At 39.9% G+C, this 26,228-nt stretch overlaps 3 protein-coding genes across 9 annotated transcripts; 1 reads left to right on the top strand and 2 right to left on the bottom strand.

The window, feature by feature from the left end:
- Window positions 1–1,837: 1,837 nt before the first annotated feature.
- casr (calcium-sensing receptor) lies at window positions 1,838–9,657 on the bottom strand. 3 transcript variants are annotated; one of them, XM_014129235.2, is made up of 7 exons: window positions 9,561–9,657; window positions 7,971–8,274; window positions 7,492–7,798; window positions 6,563–7,402; window positions 6,164–6,394; window positions 4,057–4,180; window positions 1,838–3,954 (listed from the first exon to the last, which is right to left on the bottom strand). In XM_014129235.2, exons 2-7 carry the CDS (start codon window positions 8,153–8,155, stop codon window positions 2,816–2,818), a joined length of 2,826 nt encoding a protein of 941 aa, XP_013984710.1. In that variant the 5' UTR covers window positions 8,156–8,274; window positions 9,561–9,657; the 3' UTR covers window positions 1,838–2,815.
- A 285-nt stretch (window positions 9,658–9,942) lies between these two features.
- On the bottom strand, window positions 9,943–13,933 carry eif4e1b (eukaryotic translation initiation factor 4E family member 1B). 2 transcript variants are annotated; one of them, XM_014129397.2, is made up of 7 exons: window positions 13,693–13,933; window positions 13,367–13,470; window positions 12,899–12,994; window positions 12,718–12,739; window positions 12,444–12,557; window positions 10,741–10,880; window positions 9,943–10,271 (listed from the first exon to the last, which is right to left on the bottom strand). In XM_014129397.2, the coding sequence occupies exons 1-7, from the start codon at window positions 13,717–13,719 to the stop codon at window positions 10,157–10,159; spliced, it is 618 nt and encodes a 205-aa protein (XP_013984872.1). In that variant the 5' UTR covers window positions 13,720–13,933; the 3' UTR covers window positions 9,943–10,156. The 2 variants fall into 2 exon arrangements, with proteins under 2 accessions (XP_013984872.1, XP_013984871.1); XM_014129396.2 differs by having other exon boundaries at window positions 12,676–12,739; window positions 13,693–13,932.
- A 2,752-nt stretch (window positions 13,934–16,685) lies between these two features.
- Window positions 16,686–23,432, top strand: zgc:175280 (cationic amino acid transporter 2 family protein). Of its 4 annotated transcripts, none has more exons than XM_014129328.2 (12): window positions 16,686–16,779; window positions 17,639–17,788; window positions 18,020–18,175; window positions 20,682–20,844; window positions 20,970–21,106; window positions 21,220–21,442; window positions 21,545–21,681; window positions 21,824–21,926; window positions 22,028–22,161; window positions 22,248–22,414; window positions 22,491–22,599; window positions 22,791–23,432. In XM_014129328.2, the coding sequence occupies exons 1-12, from the start codon at window positions 16,701–16,703 to the stop codon at window positions 22,898–22,900; spliced, it is 1,668 nt and encodes a 555-aa protein (XP_013984803.1). In that variant the 5' UTR covers window positions 16,686–16,700; the 3' UTR covers window positions 22,901–23,432. The 4 variants fall into 4 exon arrangements, with proteins under 4 accessions (XP_013984803.1, XP_013984805.1, XP_013984802.1 ...); XM_014129327.2 differs by having other exon boundaries at window positions 16,700–16,779; window positions 17,418–17,788; window positions 21,313–21,442; XM_014129326.2 differs by having other exon boundaries at window positions 16,700–16,779; window positions 17,418–17,788.
- Window positions 23,433–26,228: the final 2,796 nt, after the last annotated feature.

Genomic DNA, 26,228 nt, shown 5'->3' with positions numbered 1-26,228 from the left:
GGTGGTATTTAATAGTGGTATATAGGTGTTAGTTGGTGGTATATAATAGTGGTATTTAATAGTGGTATATAGGTGTTAGTTGGTGGTATATAAGAGTGGTATATAGGTGTTAGTTGGTGGTATATAATAGTGGTATATAGGTGTTAGTTGGTGGTATTTAATAGTGGTATATAGGTGTTAGTTGGTGGTATATAATAGTGGTATATAATAGTGGTATGTAGGTGTTAGTTGGTGGTATATAATAGTGGTATATAATAGTGGTATAAAATAGTGGTATATAGGTGTTAGTTGGTGGTATATAATAGTGATATATAGGTGTTAGTTGGTGGTATATAATAGTGGTATATGATAGTGGTATATAGGTGTTAGTTGGTGGTATATAATAGTGGTATGTAGATGTTAGTTGGTGCTATATAATCGTGGTATGTAGGTGTTAGTTGGTGGTATATAATAGTGGTATGTAGGTGTTAGTTGGTGGTATATAATAGTGGTATATAATAGTGGCATGTATGTGTTAGTATGTGGTATATAATAGTGGTATTTAGGTGTTAGTTGGTGGTATATAATAGTGGTATATAATAGTGGTATAGAATAGTGGTATATAGGTGTTAGTTGGTGGTATATAATAGTGGTATATAATAGTGGTATGTAGGTGTTAGTTGGTGGTATATAGGTGTTAGTTGGTGGTATATAATAGTGGTATGTAGGTGTTAGTTGGTGGTATATAATAGTGGTATATAGGTGTTAGTTGGTGGTATTTAATAGTGGTATATAGGTGTTAGTTGGTGGTATATAATAGTGGTATTTAATAGTGGTATATAGGTGTTAGTTGGTGGTATATAAGAGTGGTATATAGGTGTTAGTTGGTGGTATATAATAGTGGTATATAGGTGTTAGTTGGTGGTATTTAATAGTGGTATATAGGTGTTAGTTGGTGGTATATAATAGTGGTATATAATAGTGGTATGTAGGTGTTAGTTGGTGGTATATAATAGTGGTATATAGGTATTAGTTGGTGGTATATAAAAGTGGTATATAGGTGTTAGTTGGTGGTATATAATAGTGGTATGTAGGTGTTAGTTGGTGGTAATATATGTATTAGTTGGTGGTATATAAAAGTGGTATATAGGTGTTAGTTGGTGGTGTATAATAGTGTCATGTAGGTGTTAGTTGGTGGTATATAATAGTGGTATATAGATGTTAGTTGGTGGTATATAATAGTGGTATATAGGTGTTAGTTGGTGGTATATAATAGTGGTATATAATAGTGGTATGTAGGTGTTAGTTGGTGGTATATAATAGTGGTATATAGGTATTAGTTGGTGGTATATAAACGTGGTATATAGGTGTTAGTTGGTGGTGTATAATAGTGTCATGTAGGTGTTAGTTGGTGGTATATAATAGTGGTATATAGGTGTTAGTTGGTGGTATATAATAGTCGTATATAGGTGTTAGTTGGTGGTATATAATAGTGGTGTATAGGTGTTAGTTGGTGGTATATAACAGTGGTATGTAGGTGTTAGTTGGTGGTATATAATAGTGGTATATAGGTGTTAGTTGGTGGTGCAATGTTTTCCTTTTATCCCCTTCCTTTTTGACTATTTGTATCACAAAATGTTACGTGATTAAACACACACTACCGCACAGTAGGTGGCAGCATGCACAAACAAAATGTGCGAACGCCAGGATACCAAAGAAGAGGTTTGTTAGTGCAGGGCTGAAATAAAAGCTTCTTCGTGTGTCCCCAGACAGACTGATGCATTGATAGGATACCACTACTAGCCCACATCTGATGAGCTTCCACTAATAGGCTACTTATTGCAGACTGATGCTTCTCTTCATTGGCATATGGTGATTTTATTGTCATTGGATGCATTGTGAAAAAAAATGTTTATTCCAGTGTATAGGTCTAACATGTGCAGTAACTTGGTGAAATACACATATGCAGAAAACAACCAGACACCATATGACACCATATGACCGTATGACACCATATTGAAGAACCTACAGTAGTCCTAATGTAATGTTTCCCAATCCTGGTCCTCGAGTACCCCCAACAGTACACATTTGTATTGTAACCCTGGACAAGCACACCTGATTCAACTTGTCAACTAATCATCAGGCCCTCAATGAGCTGAGTGAGGAGTGATTGTCCAGGGCTACAACAAAAATGTGTTCTGTTGTGTGTACTTAAGGACCAGGGTTGTTAAACACTGGCCTAATGAAAAAGACAGTAGGAAAGAGACTGATATAGCCGCATTCGGAAGTTTGGATGAAAAGCGTGCCTAGAGAAAAGATATGACTGCACTGGGCCTTTAACCTCACTAGGATTGGGGGCAGCATTCGGAAGTTTGGATGAAAAGCGTGCCCAGAGTAAACTGCCTGCTACTCAGGCCCAGAAGCTAGGATATGCATAGTTTTATTGTCTCCTGTTATACCTCATGTATTTTACAGGTCATAGTTGAACTTTAACAATGTGAATCTATTGTTAAAGAAAATAGGTATGGAAAGTATTACATCATTGTTAATTAATGTCTGCTCAACGATGACTTGAATAGGCTATTCTATTCTCAAGATTATCAAGAAAACTCAGTAAATTATGTATTTGATGATTTTCAGCATTTTGAAATGTCCTCATAATGAACAACACAGATTATTGTAATATAATGGAATCTTGGCCACCTATGCTGTGTCACCATTCTGAATACATCAAAGCTTTTAATATCATAATTTCTGCTCCAACTACCCAGCCAACAAAGAATGCAACACCAACTCAGGTTTTGACAAGGCTCTCGGCCCACCAAAAGACACTTCCCTACTTCATAGAATTCTTTCTGGACTCCTCAAAGCTCAAGGACAGAGTAACTGTTCCACTTCCAAAGCTTACTCTTGGCTTATGGATTCTCTGCTGACCTGATGGGGAGTCATTGTCATTGGTCTTGAGGCTGATGGATGAGGAGGGAGTTGAGGCACAGGATCCCCCCACACTGCTGGACCTCTTCCTGGAGGCTGAGCTGTGTCTCAGAGTGGCCTTGGCTGCCACTTTGAAAGAATGGGCCGCAGTGCTACAGCGAACCTCCTCTATAGTGTTCCTGGACGGTTTGAAGAGGATGATGTAGACTTTATTGAAGAAAATACAGGCCAGCAGGCCAAAGCTGGAGGCTAGTATGGCGATGACCTCCACAGCCGACACAAACTTTCCGTAAGTGCTGAAGTAGGCAGGGATGAAAGAGATCCAGACGATGAAGAAGATGAGCATGCTGAAGGTGATGAACTTAGCCTCAGTAAAGTTCTCTGGCAGTTTTCGTGATTTAAATGCAAAGAAGAAGCATATGGCTGCCAGCAGGCATGTGTACCCAATTAGGAAGCCAAGCGCCATCATAGAGCCCTCATTGCATGTAATGAAAATTATCTCATCAATGTCATGGTTCCTGTAGCTCGCCGGAGGAGCATTGTAAAGCCAGACCACACATATCATCACTTGCACAAATGTGAACAGGAACACTAACAGGAACTGCAAGTTTAGCCCCCACCACTTACGATGGAGACTGGTGGGGATCTTGGCTTCGAACACTAGAAGTACTCGGTTAGTTTTTACCAGGATGCAGGAGATGCAGAGAACAAAACTTATCCCGAATGCAGGCTGGCGTAGACGGCATGTCCAGTCCTGGGGTTCACCAATGAAGATGAGGGAACTGGAGAAACAGCAGATGAGTGAGAACAGGAGGAGGTAGGATAGCTCTCTGTTTGTGGCCTTAACAATTGGGGTGTTGCGAAATTTGATAAACACTCCCATCACGAATGCTGTCAAGAATACCCCCAGCACAGAGCATAATGCCAAGGCGATCCCAAAGGGCTCTGTCCAAGACAGAAACTCTATCTCCTTCAGGAAACAAGATGTGTGGTTCTCATTAGACCATGAGTCATTGGGACACTTGGTACAAACACTGGCATCTGCAGGAATAGAGAAGTAGTGTTTGTATTATTGATAGAAACATATGAAATAGCAACAGATTATATAATGGGGTAGTTCAGATTTTTCACTGTCTTTCTTACCTTTGTGATCACTATACTCTCCTTCTGAGCATTCTGTACATTCAAAGCAACACGTTGGCATGCTTTCTATGATCCCCTTTCTGGTGCCTGGTTCACAATCTTCACTACAGTTAGAGAATGGAACCTAATGAAATGACAGAAACCCAGACAAAGATCATGCATCATATGATTTTGGATCAGAACCAATAGACACAAATGCAGCACATACTGTATTTTAGGAAGAATACATTTTTTTTTTTATCTCAATATCGAATCATTTCTGGGTAACAATTAAGTGCCTTACGGTAATAGTTGCCAATTAAAATGGTCAAAGAGAAACAAAAATAGCTTTTTAGCAAAACACTTTCTAAAGCAAGAATTTTGATAGGACTGTCTGGAATTTGTTCTTAACTGGCTTGCCTAGTTAAATGAAGGTTAAATAAATACAAATAAATTCACACCACCTGGTGATGTCACCAGGCAAGCCAAAACTCCACCCATGCAAAACCTGCAAATCAGAAAGTCCTGTGTTGATTGTATTTTCAACCAGCAACTATCAGTAAATAACACTGACCAAATTATTCACACTTTTACAGTGTTCGTTTCACAAGCTGTTGTACAATATAATACAAAACACAGAAAAAAAATATGACTGCACTGGGCCTTTAACCTCACTAGGATAGGGGGCAGCATTCGGAAGTTTGGATGAAAAGCGTGCCCAGAGTAAACTGCCTGCTACTCAGGCCCAGAACCTAGGATATGTATATCATTAGTAGATTTGGGTAGAAAACACTCTGAAGTTTCTAAAACTGTTTGAATGATGTCTGTGAGTATAACAGAACTCATATGGCAGGCGAAAAGCTGAGAAAAATCCAACCAGGAAGTGTGAAATCTGAGGTTTGTAGTTTTTCAAGTGATTGCCTATCCAATATACAGTGTAAATTTGGTCATATTGCACTTCCTTAGGCTTCCACTAAATGTCAACAGTCTTTAGAATGTTGCTTCAGTCTTCTATTGTGAAGGGGGAGCGAATAAGACCAGTCACAGTAACTGCGTCAGCTGAAAGCCTTTAGTTGTTGATTGCGCGTGGCCGTGAGAGCGACCTCCGTTCCCTTTCCTTTCTAAAGACAAAGGAATTGTCCAGTTGGAATATTATTGAAGATTTATGATAAAACATCCTAAAGATTGATTATATACATCGTTTGACATGTTTCTACGAACTGTAATGGAACTTTTTTGACTTTTTGTCTGGACTTAGTGCCCGCGCCTTGTGCATTTGGAATAGTGAACTAAACGTGCGAACAAAAAGGAGGTATTTGGACATAAAGATTAACTTTATCAAACAAAACAAACATTTATTGTGGAACTGGGATTCCTAGGAGTGCATTCCGATGAAGATCATCAAAGGTAAGTGAATATTTATTACACTATTTCTGACTTTTGTTGACTCCACAACATGGCGGGTATCTGTATGGCTTGTTTTTCTGGCTGAGCACTGTACTCAGATTATCGCATGGTGTGCTTTCACCGTAAAGCTTTTTTTAAATCTGACACAGCAGTTGCATTAAGGAGAAGTTTATCTATAATCCTATGCATAACACTTGTATCTTTCATCAAAGTTTATGAGTATTTCTGTAAATTGATTTGGCTCTCTGCAAAATCACTGGATGTTTTGTAGGCAAAACATTACTGAACATAACGCGCCAATGTGAACTGAGATTTTTGGATATAAATATGAACTTTATCAAACAAAACATACATGTATTGTGTAACATTAAGTGCTATGAGTGCCATCTGATGAAGATCATCAAAGGTTAGTGATTAATTTTATCTCTATTTCTGCTTTTTGTGACTCCTCTCTTTGGGTTTTTTGTGACTAGGCGCTGACCTAACATAATTGTATGGTATGCTTTTGCCGTAAAGCCTTTTTGAAATCAGACACTGTGGCTGGATTAACAATAAGTTTATCTTTAAAATGTTTATATAATACTTGTATGTTTGAGGAATTTTAATTATGAGATTTCTGTTGTTTTGAATTTGGCGCCCTGCAATTTCACTGCCTGTTGTTGAGGTGGGACGCTAGCGTCATATCCCAGAGAGGTTAATATCCCTGTTTGGAGCAACATACCTCAGTATTATATCCATTCCATAGAATCTTTGTGTTATCAATGAAAAGTTGTACTCCTCTCTTAGCTCGCATGTTGTAGAAACCGACCTCTTCAAACACAACAGAACCATCCTCAGGAGACCGGTGCCAATTGATAATGGTGTAGTTTCCTGACGGATCAGCATTCTCATCAAAATGTACCTTTTCTCCCATACTGTTTGAGAAGTTTAAATGTCTGAGCTGCTTGAGAACCTGTAATACAGAGCCAGGTATTTGATCAGGAGGGGATATAAGAAGGTATACAAAGGGGTCAACAAAGCTGGGAGCAAACAAAAGCTGGGATCAAGCAAAAAGAGTACACAAATGGATTTGTCAATGTTAGTCATTAGATTTCCTACTCTTTTTAAAGTATTCATTCACCTGCCATGCTTCTATTTTCTTTATATCTGCACATGAGTTGTTGGAAAAAAGACCCCGTCCAGGAATGCAGGTGAGAATGTCCTGTAGGGCCTGTGCAATGGAGTGAACTGCAACATACACATTATAGGAAATACGAAGATGAGTGTAATCCAGATATGGGGTCTCTGCACCCATAATGTCCTCCTCGCCAGTACACAATGGTCTGAAACTGGTGCTCCCATTCTCACTGTCTCTCAGTCTCTGGCTGTCTTCCAGATAGCAGTTAAAAGTCTCCTCCCAAAACTCCCTGACAAATTCATTGTGGCTGGATTTCTTTGGTGTGACCTCTTGTAAGAAGTCCTTGAAGCCAGGTATTTCGCCTGCTCTGAGAGCAAAGCCAATGGTCCCAACTACAACATCAAGGTACTCTGGTTTGGCGATGAGGGAGGTGGTTGCCCAAGCCTCGCTGGCCAACCAGATGCGGTCGGTGATGTTCCGTCTGACCATCTCTTTAATAAGAGGCTCAATGTCAGGCCCACTGGCGAAAACGACTATAACTTTAGCTGAGGAGTTCTCAATACGGTCAACCAATCCTTGGATCTGCCACTCCTCAAAGTACTGAGAGATCAGCTCACTCAGATGGATACAAATGTCTCGTTCTTCCATCTCTTTCTCAAATTTTTCAATCCCCGGACGTCCATACTCATCATCAGACGCAACTGCAATGACCCAATTCCATTGGAAGTAGTCGATGATATCTGCCATGGCAGTGGCCTGGTGCTCATCTGTGGGAATGGTCCTCATGAAGGATTTGAACTGGTTCTTGTTGCTTAGTAGGCGACTGGAAGAGGCATAGCTGATCTGCAGCAATACAGGGGGAATAAAGTTACTGTGATATGTTTTTGTTGATTGATTTAAACAAGGAAATTGGAATTGAGATTGTAGCTCACCTGTGGGATGTAGAAAAGGCCCAACAGATTGGCAACAGCAGTGGAGACCGCTGACCCAGAAGCCCCCACCACTGCTATAGTCGATGGGATGTGATCAGTGCAGTTACAGAATTCATCCAAGTTCAGAGAGTCAATCTTATTCTGTGCTACGAAACTGAGGGTAGCCTCCAGGGCCTTGGACACGGTGTTGCAGGTGTCAAAGATCCTGTAGCCCAGTGTGATGTTGGGCAGGAGAGTACTGCTGTTGTTGATCTCCTCTATTGCAAAAATCATGGCCTGAAGCCAACGGAATCCCCGGAAATTGTACCTGCAAGGGGCGGCACACCATAACATGCATTTAGATACCTTTAGGTTTTCATGAAGTACAATCCAATAATACTGATTGCAATACATTGATATATTTAAAGACACAAATTATAGTTTTATACAGTTTTGCATAAAAATAAACATTCAGCCTCAATTGCCGATTCAAACCTTACCTAACACACTCTGTGGATTCTGGCCGCGCTGCCAGGTCTTGGTCTTTGGAGGTAACACCAAAGTGCATTGGAAACAGCCCGCCCAGCAGAATATCCCCAGTCTTCTGTGCTCTCTGATGAGGCCCATAGGTGGAGATGACAGAACTGAAGCCCAAAAGCACCAGGTAATACAGGTAAAATCTCATCGTTCAGCTCTCAGGAGGGCCTTGTCCTCTCAGCACATTAGACTTCAGAGTTAACCTCAGTCTTGTCCCCTCCAGTGACTCTGGCTGTCGCCTTGTTTCTGACTCATGCTGTTCTTGATCTGAAGAACATCAGTGTGAGAAGTCCATTAAAGAGAGAACTGGAAATGTGTATATTCTTAGTCTGACAACTCAGTTGTCTTGCTCAATCCTGTAAAAAAAAGTATTAAAAAAAAGACTGTTTTAAAGGTAAACGAAATATACCTAATCATGTTTGGCCCTAATGACTGCCATTGTTAGATCTTGTCCAATGTAGAACACTGTTGAAAAAGTCGCTCTGGACCGTGAACCCTTTTGGGTATAAAAGCATTACAAGTTCCTGAGCTCCTATTGTTGTAGTCTTTTTCCCCTCTTGTAGACGCACAGTAGGAGTGACATGCACTGAGAGCGGCGTCACACTCCACTGCTCTTCCTTCCTGCTAGTGCAATGCTGTGGCCAGTGTACCCTGTCACCATGGAGAGGGAGTAATAACGGCCTGCGTCTGGCTAATTATCCTGGAAAAATGCTAGAGCAGGATTGTGCTATTGAGCAAAAGCCTGCTAGAACACTCTGGAAAAGGATACTGAACAGGTTATACAGAGGTCGGCATGCCCCATCTATACCAACCTAACTTTCAAATGTGTGCCCAACTAAGAAATTAAACTGATTGGTATGAACATCTGATACTGTACATCCACATCATAGTTGAGTCTATGGTTGCTGTGATTGGCAATAGTTAGAGATTACAATAATGAAAACCCAAGGAGGATGGATTACAAGGCTACCATCAACCATAATTTAATTTCACGTGGCATAGTAATGTCTGAAAGAGATTTTTTTAACCTTTAACTAGACAAGGGTTAGGAAACACATTTTTATTTACAATGGCCACACTGGCCAAACCCGGACAACGCTGGGCCAATGGGACTCCCAATCACGGCCAGTTGTGATACAGCCTGGATTCGAACCAGGCTGTCTGTAGTGACGCCTCCAGCACCGATGCAGTGCCTTGCGCCACTCAGTGCCCCAGGTCACGTAACTCCCAAAACACAATGCATAATTGAAAGCAAACATCTTCCAAGTAGGTAGGTAATCTTACCTAGTTCCTTAGTCTTTACTTTATGAATACACTAAAATTAGTTTCCTTCAAAATAATTGACAAATACAGTTAATTCCATGGCATACATTTAAGGTAATGCATCTTTAAACAAACATGTGAAACAGGTGTTTCAAGATTAACCCAATGATTGTATATAAACAGTTAATTCCCCAAAAGCACAAAGTTTGTGATTGCGTTTAATGGTATACAATAACACTGTCGATCTTATATAAAGAGCTATATACAGAGCTGAGGCAAGAGAAACTTACCTTGATAATGCTTGATTTCAGACAAACCAAAGCAAATACAACAAAAATATGCTGTTGGAACACTCTCCTGCAATTCTAGTCTCTAATTAATTCAGCTCAGTGGTTTTGCCAAACCCCGCATCTGAACGAGATGAAACATTAACTAGGAGGGCAGTCCATTTCCTTTAGGAGATTAAGCCAATCTTTGGTCACTCCTTTTTCAAGTTTGTTGGAGTTGAGTAAATTAAAAAAAATAATAAGGTACTACCCAAAGCTTACAGTTGTGCACTGAAATGGCAGACCAAATTCTTTACAGCACAGGAACAGCATTCTTTGTTTAAATTCAGGGGTTAGTATTGTGCCAAATACCATTCCAAGATCTGAAGAAAAATGCAAAGACAAATACATATATATATATTTTATTTTGTAGGCCACAAAAAAAATGTCTCATCTTCAAAAGAAACAATGTCTCCCACATGTATCATGCCAAATGTACTATTTAAATAAGGTAATGAATTAAGTGCAAATACAAACTCAACATGATGAAGTACAGTACAGAAAAACAAAGACTAAACTTGTCCTTTGCTATAGGAGACTTGGAAAAAACAAGATCATTTCTACACCACAAACTTGTTCTTTGTTATTGAATTGCTTTTGGTGGCAGTGTCTGCATGGGCTTGATATCCAATGACGAGTTTTGGAGGTAGGCCTAGTCCTTCCTTGTACTTTCGTCTGAAAATATGAATCATATGGTAAAACATTAATTTAACTGACCAATCACATGATCAAACAAAGGTAGCTTTGAAAATAAAGAAATGTTGTTAAATCTGGATGTATGGGGGAAATTGTTGATGCCAATTATCTGTAGCCAATGCTATATGTAATACTAATATCCTGGGAACAATGGATTGCACCATTAAGTCTTTCCTTGGTCTAATGGAAATCCATTTTTCATTAGGTTGCTATGCAAACATCCTCATCCTGAACAATTCTAGTTTACAACATGATGGCCAACAGGCCACATCTGGCTTCTGTGGGATCTGGCCCAAGCCTGGCTGTAACTGGAGTGAAGCCGGCAGATAAAATCCATGACTGTTCAAGGCAAGTATGACAAGTGTCGAGACACCTGTGAATCAGAGCAGACATGACACTACAGAAACTAGTAATTTGGTCCAGCCACACTGAATAATGTCAGACTTACCCAATATAGGTAACTGCTTCTCCATTCTCTGTATCGGTGGTCCAGATGGCGATTTTGTCACCTTTGGCTCGAACATTGATGACAGCACCGCAAACGTCCCTGCTGAAGGAGCCAAAGCCCTCTCCAATGAGGCAAAGGAGCTGTTAAAAACACATTTAAAATAACTAATTTTACTGAAATGCATAAATTAAAGATTTCTTGCATTTCAGAGGACTACAGTTAGATTGCTCTCCAACAACAAAAGAGGGGACAACATTGATTCAGTGGCCCCACATCATTGGTTTCCTCAGTGTTACAGGGCCCTGGGTCTGAACCCCAACAGGCAACTGGGTCCTAGACCTCATGACAGGCCATCCCTAGGTGGTGAAGGTAGGCAACACCGCCACTGATCCTCAACACAGTGGCCCCACAAGGATACGTGTTCAGCCCCCTCCTGTATTCCCACGACTGCGTGGTCACGCAAACCTCCAACTTAATTGTCAAGTTTGCGGACGACACAGTGGTAGGTAGGCCAGATTATCAACAATGACAAGAGAGCCTACAGGGAGGAAGGAGGTGAGGGGCCTGGCGGAGTAGTGACAAGAAAATAACCTCTCCCTCAACAAAATGAAGAAGCTGATAGTGGACTCCAGAAAACAGCAGAGGGAGCACTCCCCTATCCACGTCGATGGGACCGTTGTGGAGAAGGTGAAAAGCATCAAGTTCCTCAGTGTACACATCACTGACAATCTGAAATGGTCCACTCATAGACAGTGTGGGGAAGGCAGTGCAACAGCACCTCTTCAACCTCAGGAAGCTCAAGAAATTCAGCTCAGCCACTAAGACCCCCAAACTTTTACAGATGCACCATTGAGAGCATCATGTAGGGCTGTAGCACCACCTGGTATGGCTACTGCAACACCCACAGGGCTCTCCAGAGGGTGGTGTGGTCTGCCCAACACATCACCAGGGAACACTGCCTGCCCTCCAGGACATCTACAGCACCGGTGTCACAATGCCAAGATCAAGGACTTCAGCCACCTGAGCCACAACCTGTTCACCCCGCTATTATCCAGAAAGCTAGGTCAGTACAGGTACATCAAAGCTAGGACTGAGAGACTGAAAAACAGCTTCCATCTGAAGGCCATCAGACTTATATAGCCATCACTCCCAGCCTACAGCCCTGAACTTAGTCACTCACTAGCCGGCTACCACCCGGTTACTCAACCCTGCACCTTGGAGGCTGCTGCCCTATGTACATAGACATGGAACACTGGTCACTTTAATAATGTTTACATGCTGTTTTACACATTTCATATGTATACACTATTATAGTCAAGGCCTATCATTTTAATCTATTGCTGTACATATACTATACTACATATTCTTCAGATATTATGGACAGTGTGGCTATAATATGTAGTATGTCTTTACATCACATATTTATACTCTGTACTCAGACATTGATCGTCCAAGTATTTCTATATTTCTTAATTACATTATTTTACTTTTAGATGTGTGTATTGTTAGATTATACTGCACTGTTGGAGCTAGGAACAAGTATTGCTTTCACCCGCAATACCATCTGCTAAATACAGTATGTGACCAATACTTCTATTTGGATTTGAATCAGCTTTCTGACAAATATTGAACAAAGAATATTTCTGGCTTTCATAGTGATACAAAACTGAAAAAGTGTTGGGCAGAGAGGACCGACTACTGACAGTCTCCTTCCAGAAGCGGTCGAGTTCAGTGTGCCTCTGCTGCTTCGACAGTGTAATCAGCCAGCGTCCTCCACACTTGTTACGCCTGTCTTCCCACATTGGCTCAATGCCATCCTGGGGGAAGTGACAGTATCATTATAGTCCAATTAATATAGGAGTACATGGACAAGAAGTATTATGGAAATTGTAAATCTCAAACTGAAGGAGACATTGCCCCAAAAGTCTACATCACCTTGAAAACAGAGTAGTCGCAACCAGATGAAAGCTTGCTCACCAGCTGAATGTTGTTGTACAACCTATAAAAAAAACAATCAATTTTCAGTCAAGAAAAGAATAAGTGGTGGTGACCTATATCATAGGTTCTCAATAGAAGTTGCAATAGCCACAGTAGGTATAAGACTGTCAAGGATATCAGCCATTTAGTCTGTAAATCAAGGACAAACTGCAAAACTCACGCCCAGAAGTCTTCCACTGTGTCAAACTTTGTGATGAGCCTCAAATTGTCCTGCCACATTTTGCTCTTATCGTTCTTGTAGAACCAGAGAGCCCATCTGAAACAATGCACAAGTGATTGAATAAAAGGAGGGGTTGGTGGACCTTCAAATATTTCAATTGTTATCTGAATTGTAATCTGATTTGCAAGTGACTTCACTTCCTGCACATTAAATTACATCTTGCAACAGAAACCATTTACCGTTAAAGAACTAAACAGAGTAAATTAAAATTAGAGGGGCCTACCCGAATTTGTCCAATATAAATTACCTTTCGTTGCAAAACGTTTTCCATTGAGTAGAATAAACGTTTTGCAACAGAATCACCGTAATGAATACAACCAGATATGAACTATAAATGTTACTGATTGACAAAATAGAAACTTCCAAGTAATCTAAATGTAAGAAGACTCTCTCAACCTGAAAACACACCTGTTTTGTAGAGGATGCTTCACATGTGGTCCCACAACAACACGCACCACTTTGTTATCAAGCTTTTTTTTGGCTCCATCAATCTTTTTTAGGGCTCCTTTGTCCTAAAAAAAAAAGGGAGAAGACATTTATTAAATAGGCATATAGGAAACGCGTAGGGAGACGACTTCGATTTATTAAAAGGCAACGGTATCAAACAAGCAATCATTATTTTAACAAAACTGTTCTCAAAAAAGTTAGTCAAATTAATTGCGAAATCAAGCAATTTAACACTAGAATTGACATCAGAATAATTAACAGCAAAATATAGTCTAATGAAATCTTACCAAGCGAACTGCAACGCACGCCATCATGAAAGTAATCAGTTTGACGAAGCAGGTGTGGCACTTGAGGTGTCGCAGATAATTGAAACGAGTTCTTCCGGTGGATTTTGACGAAATTTGGATTAAACCAGAGAGGAAGAGACGAAGCGAGAGAGTCCTCTCCCGTCATAATCTTCCCACGCGGGAATACAGCGATAAGCAGACCGCCTTGAAGGCAGCTGTCTTCCCGCCTTCGGGACGACTCCCATTGTTGAGGCGGAGATAAGACCATCTCGTCATTATATACAGTATCTCTTATTAAATTTCAGTTATGACATGTTGGCCTTTCACCCATGTACTTTAAGCATTTACCACAAGATGGTGCCGTAGACAACGGTAGTTTTCATTATACTTTAGGCACGTTATGGACATTGGTTGGGGGTAAATCAGAGGATTTTTTTAAATATGTAATTAACAATTCAATACAAAAAGTACATCGGGGGAACACAAGTATATTTAAAGAATATACAAAGGACATTTGGGCTAGGGGGTACAATATCAAGTTACACAAGGGTCTTAAGGGGCCTACACACATTTAGAATTCTAACTGCCTTTTTGTTGGTAGAGTATTTAATTGTCTTAAAACATAGTTATTTTTGTAAGGTACGAAAATGTAGTGTTTTGTTTGTAAATTTACATTTGTGAATATGAAATTTGGCCCCAAAAAATTATGAAATTAATTGCATAAAACTGTTTCAACTTATTTCTATTGTAGGTAAGGAATCCAAGCAGTACATCTCTCCATAATAGTGTAAAATGTTCATAAATGTGTTAAATTATAAATTTACTGATATCATGCCACAGATTCCTTACATGAATACACATTTCCATAAAGTTAGTTGACTGTGCCTTTAAACAGCTTGGAAAATTCCAGAAAATTATGTCATGGCTTTAGAAGCTTCTGATAGGCTAATTGACATCATTTGAGTCAATTGGAGGTGTACCTGTGGATGTATTTCAAGTCCTACCTTCAAACTCAGTGCCTCTTTGCTTGACATCATGGGAAAATCAAAAGAAATCAGGCAAAACCTCAGAAAAAAAACCTGTAGACCTCCACAAGTCTGGTTCATCCTTGGGAGCAATTTCCAAACGCCTGAAGGTACCATGTTCATCTGCACAAACAATAGTACGCAAGTATAAACACCATGGGACCACGCAACCATCATACCGCTCAGGAAGGAGACGAGTTCTGTCTCCTAGTGATGAATGTACTTTGTTGTGAAAAGTGCAAATCAATCCCAGAACAACAGCAAAGGACCTTGTGAAGATGCTGGAGGAAACAGGTATAAAAGTATCCATATCCACAGTAAAACAAGTCCTATATCGACATAACCTGATAGGCCACTCAGTAAGGAAGAAGCCACTGCTCCAAAACAGCCATAAAAAAGCCAGACTACGGTTTGCAACTGCACATGGGGACAAAGATTGTACTTTTTGGAGAAATGTCCTCTGATCTGATTAAACAAAAATAGAACTGTTTTGGCCATAATGACCATCGTTATGTTTGGAGGAAAAAGGGGGATGCTTGCAAGCTGAAGAACACCATCCCAAACGTGAAGCACGGGGGTGGTAGCATCATGTTGTGGGGGTGCTTTGCTGCAGGAGGGACTGGTGCACTTCACAAAATAGATGACATCATGAGGAGGAAAATTATGTGGATATATTGAAGCAACATCTCAAGACATCAATCAGGAAGCTGAAATAAATCATTCTCTCTACTATTATTCTGACATTTCACATTCTTAAAATAAAGTGGTGCTCCTAACTGACCTAAGGCAGGGAATGTTTACTAGGATTAAATGTCAGGAATTGTGAAACTGAGTTTAAATGTATTTGGCTAAGGTGTATGTAAACTTCTGACTTCAACTGTATAATATATGTGTGGAGAAAAATTATGCTTATAAATTAACGATCATGACAAGAAAACCTGCTGATGAAAAGCAGAGAGTTTCACTGGAACTTTGTCAATATTATAATTGCAAACCAACATGAAGTTAAGGCCACCAAAAGTAGAGAAAACATGATAAGGAATAAAGTTCCACATAGAAGTGGGTCTTCTTTGGAGTTGTTTTATCCAATTGATCTTAAAAGTATTATTTAAGGTAGTAAAGTCCAGAAAATTCAGCCCACCATACTCATAAGTGTTCATCACAACAGATTTCTCCACAGAAATCAGAGGATTCCACATGTGCAGTACAGAGCTCCTGGACTGGAGGGAGTGGGCCTACACTCTGTTTTCACAGTGAATTCTAAAGCATATTCATTTTGCACTCTTAGAGGACGTTAATATAACAAAGCATAATCATTGACATTTTAGAACTCATTAAATTTAGTAGAAGCAATAATGAAAATAAGTATGCAGTGTTTTATTTAATTATGATTTATTGTCATAAATCATACTATATGTTTGTGTATGGTTGTAAAATTTCCAAACACAGTCAATAAGCAATGAACCCAAAACATTTCCTATTAGAGAATAAGATCTATTGAAGTGGGGATTTGATACATCTTCTAGAGGACTGTGATCATCAACTGGTTATGAAATACATGAGTAAATTATGAAATACTGTATGTACCTTATTACCTTTTACGTCATAAGTCACCTAAATGTGCCCTGTTCTGGAATGTTCATATAGGTTTTGCCATGAAGGTGACCATCAAGCTCAAGTGACAACCATGCATCCCTAAAATAATGAATTCACCACCATACTGTAACCAAAAAACAATAATTAAATAAAACAATAAAGAAATAATTTATTAAAACCCCAGTGTATTGGACATATTCTCTAAAACAACCCTTTGAGCCGTTGACATGACCAATTATGGACAGGTTGCGGACCAAGTCCAAGTTCTACAACAAATCAGTCTGGTCCTCTTTTTCAGAAATGGCACAGACATCTGAAATGTAACATAATCTGTCTAAAACGCTTGTACTTCAGAGATGTGAAAGTTAACAGGAGAGAAGCTATAGGATGGGTTTGTGCCCACGAATACCGAGGACAGAATCCAGGACAACCCAGAGGGTCCGCACCTTAGCACACGGCCAAGAAGGTAAGATTACCTTAACTTAATACTAATAGTGACATGCACTGTAGCCTTCTGTACTGCAGCCTTGGTCATAAGGAGTGGATGTGTATGGTCTCATCTGCTGCTCTATGGGTAGTATGTCTTCCATGCATGAACTGAAAATATCTAATATCAAAACGTATTTATGAAACAGGGAGAAGAAAATCCACTGCTACAGTCTATCACAAATATATGTTCAAAAGAAAATAGCTAATTGTTTGCTTGATGAAGTTCATATGGGTTAAACATACAGCTGGTCATAGCTTTGTTTGATTTTGACAAATTGGATTTGTCACTCTGATCTTATCAAATTTGTAATGCATGTGGAAGATGATCTAATCCTATTTATGAAATACTAGATACTGAATGTACTGCTTGCAAAGGTTTACAATAGTTGTAGTTTTGTCTGTAGTGTCTTACAAGCAGTATGTACAACAGTTTACAGTAGATCTATAATTAAAATCAACACTGCTTGTCATTGGTTGATAGATAGAGTCAGTCTATACATTTGAATTCTGTTTTGATGTAATATATGCCTACCATTACTTAGTGTTCTAAAACAGTTGGTTGTACAAATGATGTGATGAACGGCATTTTGATTGGCAGATCTTCTGCTCTTGCAGGATGTCTGGTGCCAGGCTGTTACTGTTCATACAGAGCCTGTCTCGTAGGAAACCCCTGGAGCCAGAGGGGGAGGTGTCCAACTTTAAACGATGTCTGACTACCCTTGACCTGGTGGCTCTGGGGGTTGGCAGCACACTGGGGGCTGGCGTGTATGTGCTGTCAGGAGAGGTGGCCAGGGCCGTAGCTGGGCCCAGTATAATTATATCTTTCCTTGTGGCAGCAATAGCTTCCATTTTTGCAGGGTTGTGCTATGCTGAATTTGGAGCGCGTGTGCCCAAGACTGGCTCTGCCTACCTGTACAGCTATGTGACAGTGGGGGAGATTTGGGCCTTCATCACTGGCTGGAACTTGCTGCTGTCATATGTCATAGGCAAGTGACATCTGATATGGAATATAGAATATTTGATGCAAAATATGTTTTATTGGAAGCTACTGTCAGAGCTCGAGCCCATAAGGATTTTATAAAGGATGACAAGAATCAATCAACAATAACAATTGGAGCTCACTGTTGCATTGACAATGTCTCATGGACATATTGTAATGATCCTTCACACAGAGCCGACATCTCCTCCTTTGGTTTCTTGATTTCTTCTCTGATCAGGAACATCAAGTGTAGCCAGGGCATGGAGTGGGACTTTTGATGACCTCATTGGAAATGCCATTGCCAACTCTTTAGGTCAACATGCAGCAATGGATATGCCAGGCCTTGCTACCTACCCAGACTTCTTTGCTGCTGCTCTCATCATGCTGTTGGCAGGCAAGTGCTATTAACAGAAAGGTTTCATGGTGCAAAATAACTGGTCAATGGTGACAGTAAATAACTATATATACAGTTGAAGTCGGAAGTTTACATACACCTTAGCCAAATACATTTAAACTCAGTTTTTCACAATTCCTGACATTTAATCCTAGTAAAATTCCCCTGTCTTAGGTCAGTTAGCATAACCACTTTATTTGAAGAATGTGGAATGTCAGAATAATAGTAGAGAGAATGATTTACTTCAGCTTTTATTTCTTTCATTACATTCCCAGTGGGTCAGAAGTTTACGTACACTCAATTAGTATTTGGTAGCATTGCCTTAAAATTGTTTAACTTGGATCAAACGTTTCGGGTAGCCAACCACAAGCTTCCCACAATAAGTTGGGTGAATTTTGGCCCATTCCTCCTGACAGAGCTGGTGTAACTGAATCAGGTTTGTAGGCCTCCTTGCTCGCACACACTTTTTCAGTTCAGCCTACGGGATTGAGGTCAGGCCTTTGTGACGGCCACTCCAATACCTTGACTTTGTTGTCCGTAAGCCATTTTGCCACAACTTTGGAAGTATGCTTGGGGTCATTGTCCATTTGGAAGACCCATTTGCAACCAAGCTATTACTTCCTGACTGATGTCTTGAGGTGTTGCTGCACTATATCCACATAATTTTCCTCCTCATGATGTCATCTATTTTGTGAAGTGCACCAGTCCCTCCTGCAGCAAAGCACCCCCACAACATGATGCTTCATGAGGGTGGCAGTTCTTCGGCTTGCAAGCATCCCCCTTTTTCCTCCAAACATAACGATGGTCATTATGGCCAAACAGCTCTATTTTTGTTTAATTAGATCAGAGGACATTTCTCCAAAAAGTACAATCTCTGTCTCCATGCACAGTTTAAAACCGTAGGCGGTTTTGGAGCAGTGGCTTCTTCCTTGCTAAGCGGCCTATCAGGTTATGTCGATATAGGACTCGTTTTACTGTGGATATGGATTCTTTTATACCTGTTTCCTCCAGCATCTTCACAAGGTCCTTTGCTGTTGTTCTGGGATTGATTTGCACTTTTCGCAACAAAGTATATTTATCACTAGGAGACAGAACGTGTCCCCTTCCTGAGTGGTATGATGGCTGCGTGGTCTCATGGTGTTTATACTTGTGTACTATTGTTTGTACAGATAAAGGTGGTACCTTCAGGCGTTTGGAAATTGCTCCCAATGATGAACCAGACTTGCGGAGGTCTACAGGTTTTTTTTCTGAGGTCTTGGCTGATTTCTTTTGATTTTCCCATGATGTCAAGCAAAGAGGCACTGAGTTTGAAGGTAGGACTTGAAATACATCCACAGGTACACCTCCAATTGACTCAAATGATGTCAATTAGCCTATCAGAAGCTTCTAAAGCCATGACATAATCTTCTGGAATTTTCCAAGCTGTTTACAGGCACAGTCAACTTAGTGTATGGAAACTTCTGACCCACTGGAATTGTGATACGGTGAATTATAAGTGTAAACTGTAAACAATTGTTGGAAAAATGACTTGTGTCATGCACAAAGTCCTAACCGACTTGCCAAAACTACAGTTTGTTAACAAGAAATTTGTGGAGTGGTTGAAAAACGAGTTTTAATGACTTCAACCTAAGTGTATGTAAACTTCCGACTTCAACTGTATTTATACACTGAGTGTACAAAACATTAAACACACTTTGCTAATATTGAGTTGCACCCCCCACCCCACCTTTTGCCCTCAGAAAAGCCTCAATTCGTCGGGGCATGGACTCTACAAGGTGTTGAAAGCGTTCCACAGGGATGTTGGCCCATGTTGACTCCAATGCTTCCCACAGTTGTGTCAAGTTGGCTGGATGTTCTTTGGGTGGTGGACCATTCTTGATACACACAGGAAACTGTTGAATGTGGAAAAACAGCAGCGTTGCAGTTCTTGACACAAACTGGTGCTCCTAGCACCTACTACCATACCTCATTCAAAAGCACATAAATATTGTATCATTCCCATTCACCCTCTGAATGGCACATGTACACAATCCATATTTCAATCGTCTCAAGGCTTAAAAATCCTTCTTTAACCTGTCTCCTCCCCTTCATCTACACTGATTGATGTGGATTTAACAAGTGACATCAATATGGGCTCCCGAGTGGCGCAGCGGTCTAAGGCTCTGCATCTCAGTGCTAGAGGCGTCACTACAGACACCCTGGTTCGTATCCAGGCTGTATCACAACCGGCTGTGATTTGGAGTCACCGGCCGTGATTTGGAGTCTCACAGGGCAGCACACAATTGGCCCAGCATGGTCCGGTGTAGGCCGTCAGTGTAAATAAGAATTTGTTCTTAACTGACTTGCCTAGTTAAAAAATAATAAGGGATCTAAGCTTTCACCTGGTCAGTCTACTATGTCATGGAAAGAGCAGGTGTCCTTAATGTTTTGTACACTCAGTGTATATATATATAGTATACTGTATAAGGAGCTTACTCTTGGTTCTAATAATTTATCACTTCCATAGGGATCCTTGCATTTGGCGTTAAAGAGTCTGCTATTGTGAATAAGGTTTTCACAGCAGTTAATACAGTGGTCTTGGTGTTTGTTATCATCGCTGGCTTCATCAAAGGTGACATTGACAACTGGTACATTAGTGAGGACACTATCCTGAACATAACAACAAAAGAGTATGAACTTTATATATATTTTTTTACTTTTAATCCCAACACTATTATGAAATACGACATAAGTGTTCTAATGAAGTACAGTAAATTGAAATTGAAATAACATGAAGTGTGTCATTCCCCTTCAGAAACTTCACATCGGCACTAAATGAAACCACAAATTACGGTGTTGGTGGCTTCTTCCCCTTTGGTGTTGAGGGAACATTGGCAGGAGCTGCAACCTGTTTTTACGCCTTTGTTGGATTTGACTGCATAGCCACAACAGGTAACTGTTGTATAATGTGCTGAAAACCTTGGGCATTTTAGAATGATCTGAAGTATAATCAATGTGCCTTAGTCTCATCTGTATGTATAACATCTGTATGTGTAATCTCCCAGGGGAGGAGGTGCAGAACCCTCAGAAGTCCATCCCTCTGGGCATTGTAACATCCCTGCTAATCTGTTTCCTGGCTTACTTTGGTGTGTCGGCAGCACTGACCCTCATGATGCCCTACTGCATGCTCAGCGTCAATAGCCCATTACCTGTGGCCTTTACATACATCGGCTGGGGCCCTGCAAAGTATGCAGTGGCTGTAGGCTCCCTCTGTGCACTTTCAACAAGGTATGGTATGGTATTATGTATAATTACATAAGTTGCCCCCTGTAGTGTCATTTGTAAAGTTTAAGTAAGTGGTGGATTGTAAATGATGTGTTGGTTTTGCAGTCTTCTAGGATCCATGTTTCCCATGCCCCGGGTCCTCTTTGCGATGGCCAGGGACGGGCTGCTCTTCAAGTCACTCAGTAACATGAGTTCTCAACAAAGTCCTGTGGTAGCCACTCTATCTTCAGGTGTTGTGGCAGGTAACGCTGCTGAACAGCACAAAATCATCAAGCCTAGGTCATCTAACTATGTATTGACATTTGAAAAAGTCAAATGCAGATGCTGTTCCTTGTTTGGGTTGGTATTCACAATGTACTATGTATCACATTTTTGTTTTTGCAGCAATCATGGCTCTTTTATTTGACCTGAAGGCACTTGTGGACATGATGTCAATTGGAACACTCTTTGCCTACACTCTTGTAGCAATATGTATTCTCATATTGAGGTATGCTTGATTGATCTGAACAGAGACATTTTACACAATATGATTTAACACCAAAGCATGTATGCATTTTATCTGGTTACTGTGTATGCGTTTTTATTTAGGTACCAACCAGATCTTGGTGAGGAGTCCAGTGATAATACATCTGAATCCTTTTCGATAATAGAGGCCCTAAACCCTCCTTCTCAGCCCAATGCTCAAACCTCTAAAAATGTATCCATGTTCACAGTCTTTATCAGTGAGTGATTTTATTTATATCCTGTTTCCTTTTATATCCAGTGTCATACTGTCTTAGAGGTCTGATACATTTGTTTTGTCCCCCAGTCCTTTTAGCAATTATTCTGAGTGTTGCCCTGACCAAGGCTGTGGATTCCCTGATGAACCAGGAGTGGTGGAGCATTTCAATCGTCTCTGTGATCCTTTTGATGCTGGTCCTCACTGTTTTCATCATCTGGAGACAGCCTCAAAATACAACCAAAGCTGCTTTTATGGTAACATTGTGTCAAAGCTTAACTCAGATTTGGTTTTCTCCACAATTTTCACCCATTTTGTTTGGTATCTCTGCAGGTTCCTTTTATACCAGCACTTCCTATTGTGAGTACATTTGCCAATGTCTATCTGATGGTTCAGTTGGGAGGAGATACATGGATTCGCTATGCTGTTTGGATGGCAGTGGGTAAGGAACCTAGGAACCTATTGGGCACACACTGGTTGAATCAACGTTGTTTCCACATCATTTCAATTAAATTAAGTTGAACCAACGTGGAATAGACGTTGAATTGACTTCTTCAGCAACGCATACATTTAAAAATAAATTATGTCATGCTATTGTAGCAAAAATATTAGTGACGTTGTATTTTTTCACAGGGTTATTGATCTACTTTTGTTATGGAGTTCATCACAGTGTGCAAAAGCAAAGGCTGGAAAATGAACACAATCAGGTCAACATCCAAAGTCTTAACACAAATATGGAGTAAACCTTTGTGACGGATGTGGATTCCTGTGGCCCTGATATCTGACCCGGAATTGAAATAAAAGATTTCAAAAGAAGGGAAACATCAATACACTGTCTTTGATATAATTATAATAATAGTTATTGATATTGCCATATAAAGCTGTTTTGATTTGAAAGGGGCATTCCATAAAATACCCTACTGCTAATCACTCACTTAAACTCTTGAAATATATACCCCTTGAATTTGAACAACAAGGTGCATAGTTTGCATAAAGCAACTCAGGTTATCATGTAAACAATTTAATCTTTGAAGGTGTTGCCCTGACACTTTGTTTAAGTAGAAAAATCATGTGGATTGTGCGATATGTAAAACTACTTGTAATGATGAATTTTAAATAAACTTTTACTTAAATCATGTCACAAGAGGCTAGTAATGTAACCAACATTAACAAACGTTTACCAATATACTTCATTGTAGCCTACAGTACACTGAAAATACCAGTGGTTTTTATTCTGTCGTGCATATCACAATAAAAGTGCTTTTTATGATGTGGCGAGTGGGTGGTATTGGAGTTAGTGCTGCTGCCTTCATCATACATATACCACTGCTGGCAAGGGTTCAAATCTATCTCACCATTTTCCTGACACTCCTCTCTATTATTCCTGTCATTCCAACTATCTGTCCATCAAAATACATTACGAATTTAAAGGGGGAAAGTGCCGTAGATTTTGCTGCATGATGTATCTGTTTTATATATTATTATATGTAATAAAAATAAAATGTTTACTTTCTGTTGGTCTTCATAGGCTATACTGTATTGAAAGGTCAGTTGGCTCATTTATTGCTACCCTTTAAACAACGATAGTAATTCATAAATACTACAGTATAATCACAAAGACAGCTGTTTCTCTATTGAGAGTGATTAGATGTCCACCTTGTGTATACTAGATTGTCAGTTCACACCTAGTCAGAAATACCTGGACTTTGTCACATTGGTGTCAGAAGTGGGATGGATGGCACATGAATTGTGTTTGCTGCAGAAAAACATGAAGTGGCTTAAATGTGTGGTCTGTCTCACAAGTCAGCCTGGTCTCATAGACTTGACGTAACATAGTAAATGTAAATCCTTGACACTCAAAGTAGTATATATGTTACCTTTGGTATGGTTACATAAGACAGAAGGTTAATTAAGGCAAAAAACGAAAGTAGGGTGGACGTGAACGTCTAGCAACCCAAAGGTTGTGTGTTTGAATCTTATCATGGACAATTTTTGCTAATTAGCAACTTTGCAACTACTTACTACTTGGACAAAAATGTAAATGCAACATGTAAAGTGAGGGTCCCATGTTTCATGAGCTGAAATAAAAGATCCCAAAAATGTTCCATACGCACAAAAAGCTTATTTCTCTCAAATTTTGAGCACAAATTTCTTTACATCCCTGTTAGTGAACATTTCTTCTTTGCATTTTTACATAATTTTTTTTTCTCCAAGATTATTGCCAAGATAATCCATCCACTTGACATGATTGGCATATCAAGAAGCTGATTAAACAGCGTGATCATTACACAGGTAAACCTTGTGTTGGGGTCAATAAAAGGCCACTCTAAAATGTGCAGTTTTGTCACAATGCCACAGATGTCTCAAGTTTTGAGGGAGAGTGCAATTGGCATGATGACTGCAGGAATGTCCACCAAAGCTGTTGCCAGAGAATTGAATATTAATTTCTCTACCATAAGCCGCCTCCAACATTGTTTTAGAGAATTTGGCAGTACAACCAACCGGCCTCACAACCTCAGGCCATGTGTATTGTGTCGTGTGGGTGAGCGGTTTGCTGATATCAACGTTGCTACCATGGGGCACTCTGTTCACGATGGGGTTATTGTATTGTTAGGCATAAACTAAGGAGAACGAACCAATTGAATTTTATTGATGGCAACTTGAATGCACAGAGACAGAAATACCTGGACTTTGTCTCATTGATGTCAGATTATTTTTATATCTGTGACCAATAGATGCATATCTGTATTCCTTGTCATGTGAAATCCATAGATTAGGGCCTAATTTATTTATTTCATTTGACTGATTTCCTTATGAACTATAACTTTGTAAATTCTTTGAAATTGTTGCATTTACGTTTACATTTTTGTCCAGTATACTTAACATGTTAGATAACCCTTTAACCTAACTCCTAACTTTAACCCTAATCTTAAACACTAACCCCTAGCCTAGCTAATGTTAGCCAGCAAGCTCATGTTATCCACAACAAATTGGAATTCATAACATACACTACCGTTCAAAAGTTTGGGGTCACTTAAAAATGTCCTTGTTTTCCATGAAAATATACATGAAATTAGTTGCAAAATGAATAGGAAATATAGTCAAGATGTTGACAAGGTTATAAAAAATGATTTTTAATTTAAATCATAATTGTGTCCTTCAAACTTTGCTTTTGTCAAAGAATCCTCTATTTGCAGCAATTACAGCCTTAAAGACCTTTGGCATTCTAGTTGTCAATTTGTTGAGGTAATCTGAAGAGATTTCACCCCATGTTTCCTGAAGCACCTCCCACAAGTTGGATTGGCTTGATGGTCACTTACGTACCATACGGTCAAGCTGCTCCCACAACAGCTCAATAGGGTTGAGATCTGGTGACTGTGCTGGCCACTCCATTATAGACAGAATACCAGCTGACCACTTCTTCCCTAAATAGTTATTGTATAGTTTGGAGCTGTGCTTTGGGTCATTGTCCTTTTGTAGGAGGAAATTGGCTCCAATTAAGCACCGTCCACAGGGTATTGCATGGCGTTGCAAAATGGAGTGATAGCCTTCCTTCTTCAAGATCCCTTTTACACACTTTACCAACACCAAAGCACCCCCAGACCATCACATTGCCTCCACCATGCTTGACAGATGGCGTCAAGCACTCCTCCAGCATCTTTTCTTTTTTATGCATCTCATGAATGTTCTTCTTTGTGATCCGAACACCTCAAACTTAGAATTGTCTATTCATAACTTTTTTCCAATCTTCCTCTGTCCAGTGTCTGTGTTATTTTGCCCATCTTAATCTTTTCTTTTTATTGGCCAGTCTGAGATATGGCTTTTTCTTTGCAACTCTGCCTTGAAGGACAGCATCCCGGAGTCGCCTCTTCACTGTTGACGTTGAGACTGGTGTTTTGTGGGTACTATTTAATGAACCTGACAGTTGAGGACTTGTGTGGCATCTGTTTCTCAAACTAGACACTTGCTCAGTTGTGCACCAGGGCATCCCGCTCCTCTTTCTATTCCAGTTAGAGCCAGTTTGATCTGTTCTGTGAAGGGAGTAGTACACAGCGTTGTACGAGATCTTCA

This window comes from Salmo salar, chromosome ssa11, assembly GCF_905237065.1.
Source record: "Salmo salar chromosome ssa11, Ssal_v3.1, whole genome shotgun sequence".
In the NCBI taxonomy this organism is placed as follows: Eukaryota; Metazoa; Chordata; class Actinopteri; order Salmoniformes; family Salmonidae; genus Salmo; species Salmo salar.
The sequence above is the reverse complement of the archived record's forward strand: the minus strand, read 5'-3'. Positions and strand labels throughout refer to the sequence as shown.

Coding starts and splice junctions, on each gene's coding strand:
- eif4e1b (XM_014129396.2), bottom strand. CDS start 13,719: ATGATGGCGTGCGTTGCAGTTCGCTTG. Junction 13,471..13,692: donor CGTGCGTTGCAGTTCGCTTG/GTAAGATTTCAT, acceptor TTTTTTTTTTAG/GACAAAGGAGCCCTAAAAAA. Junction 10,272..10,740: donor GAAGCAGTTACCTATATTGG/GTAAGTCTGACA, acceptor TCATATTTTCAG/ACGAAAGTACAAGGAAGGAC.
- zgc:175280 (XM_014129326.2), top strand. CDS start 17,419: ATGTCTGGTGCCAGGCTGTTACTGTTCATACAGAGCCTGTCTCGTAGG. Junction 21,107..21,219: donor TGACTGCATAGCCACAACAG/GTAACTGTTGTA, acceptor GTAATCTCCCAG/GGGAGGAGGTGCAGAACCCT. Junction 21,443..21,544: donor CTCTGTGCACTTTCAACAAG/GTATGGTATGGT, acceptor TTGGTTTTGCAG/TCTTCTAGGATCCATGTTTC.
- casr (XM_014129235.2), bottom strand. CDS start 8,155: ATGAGATTTTACCTGTATTACCTGGTGCTTTTGGGCTTCAGTTCTGTC. Junction 7,799..7,970: donor GAATCCACAGAGTGTGTTAG/GTAAGGTTTGAA, acceptor CGCCCCTTGCAG/GTACAATTTCCGGGGATTCC. Junction 7,403..7,491: donor GCCTTTTCTACATCCCACAG/GTGAGCTACAAT, acceptor GTATTGCTGCAG/ATCAGCTATGCCTCTTCCAG.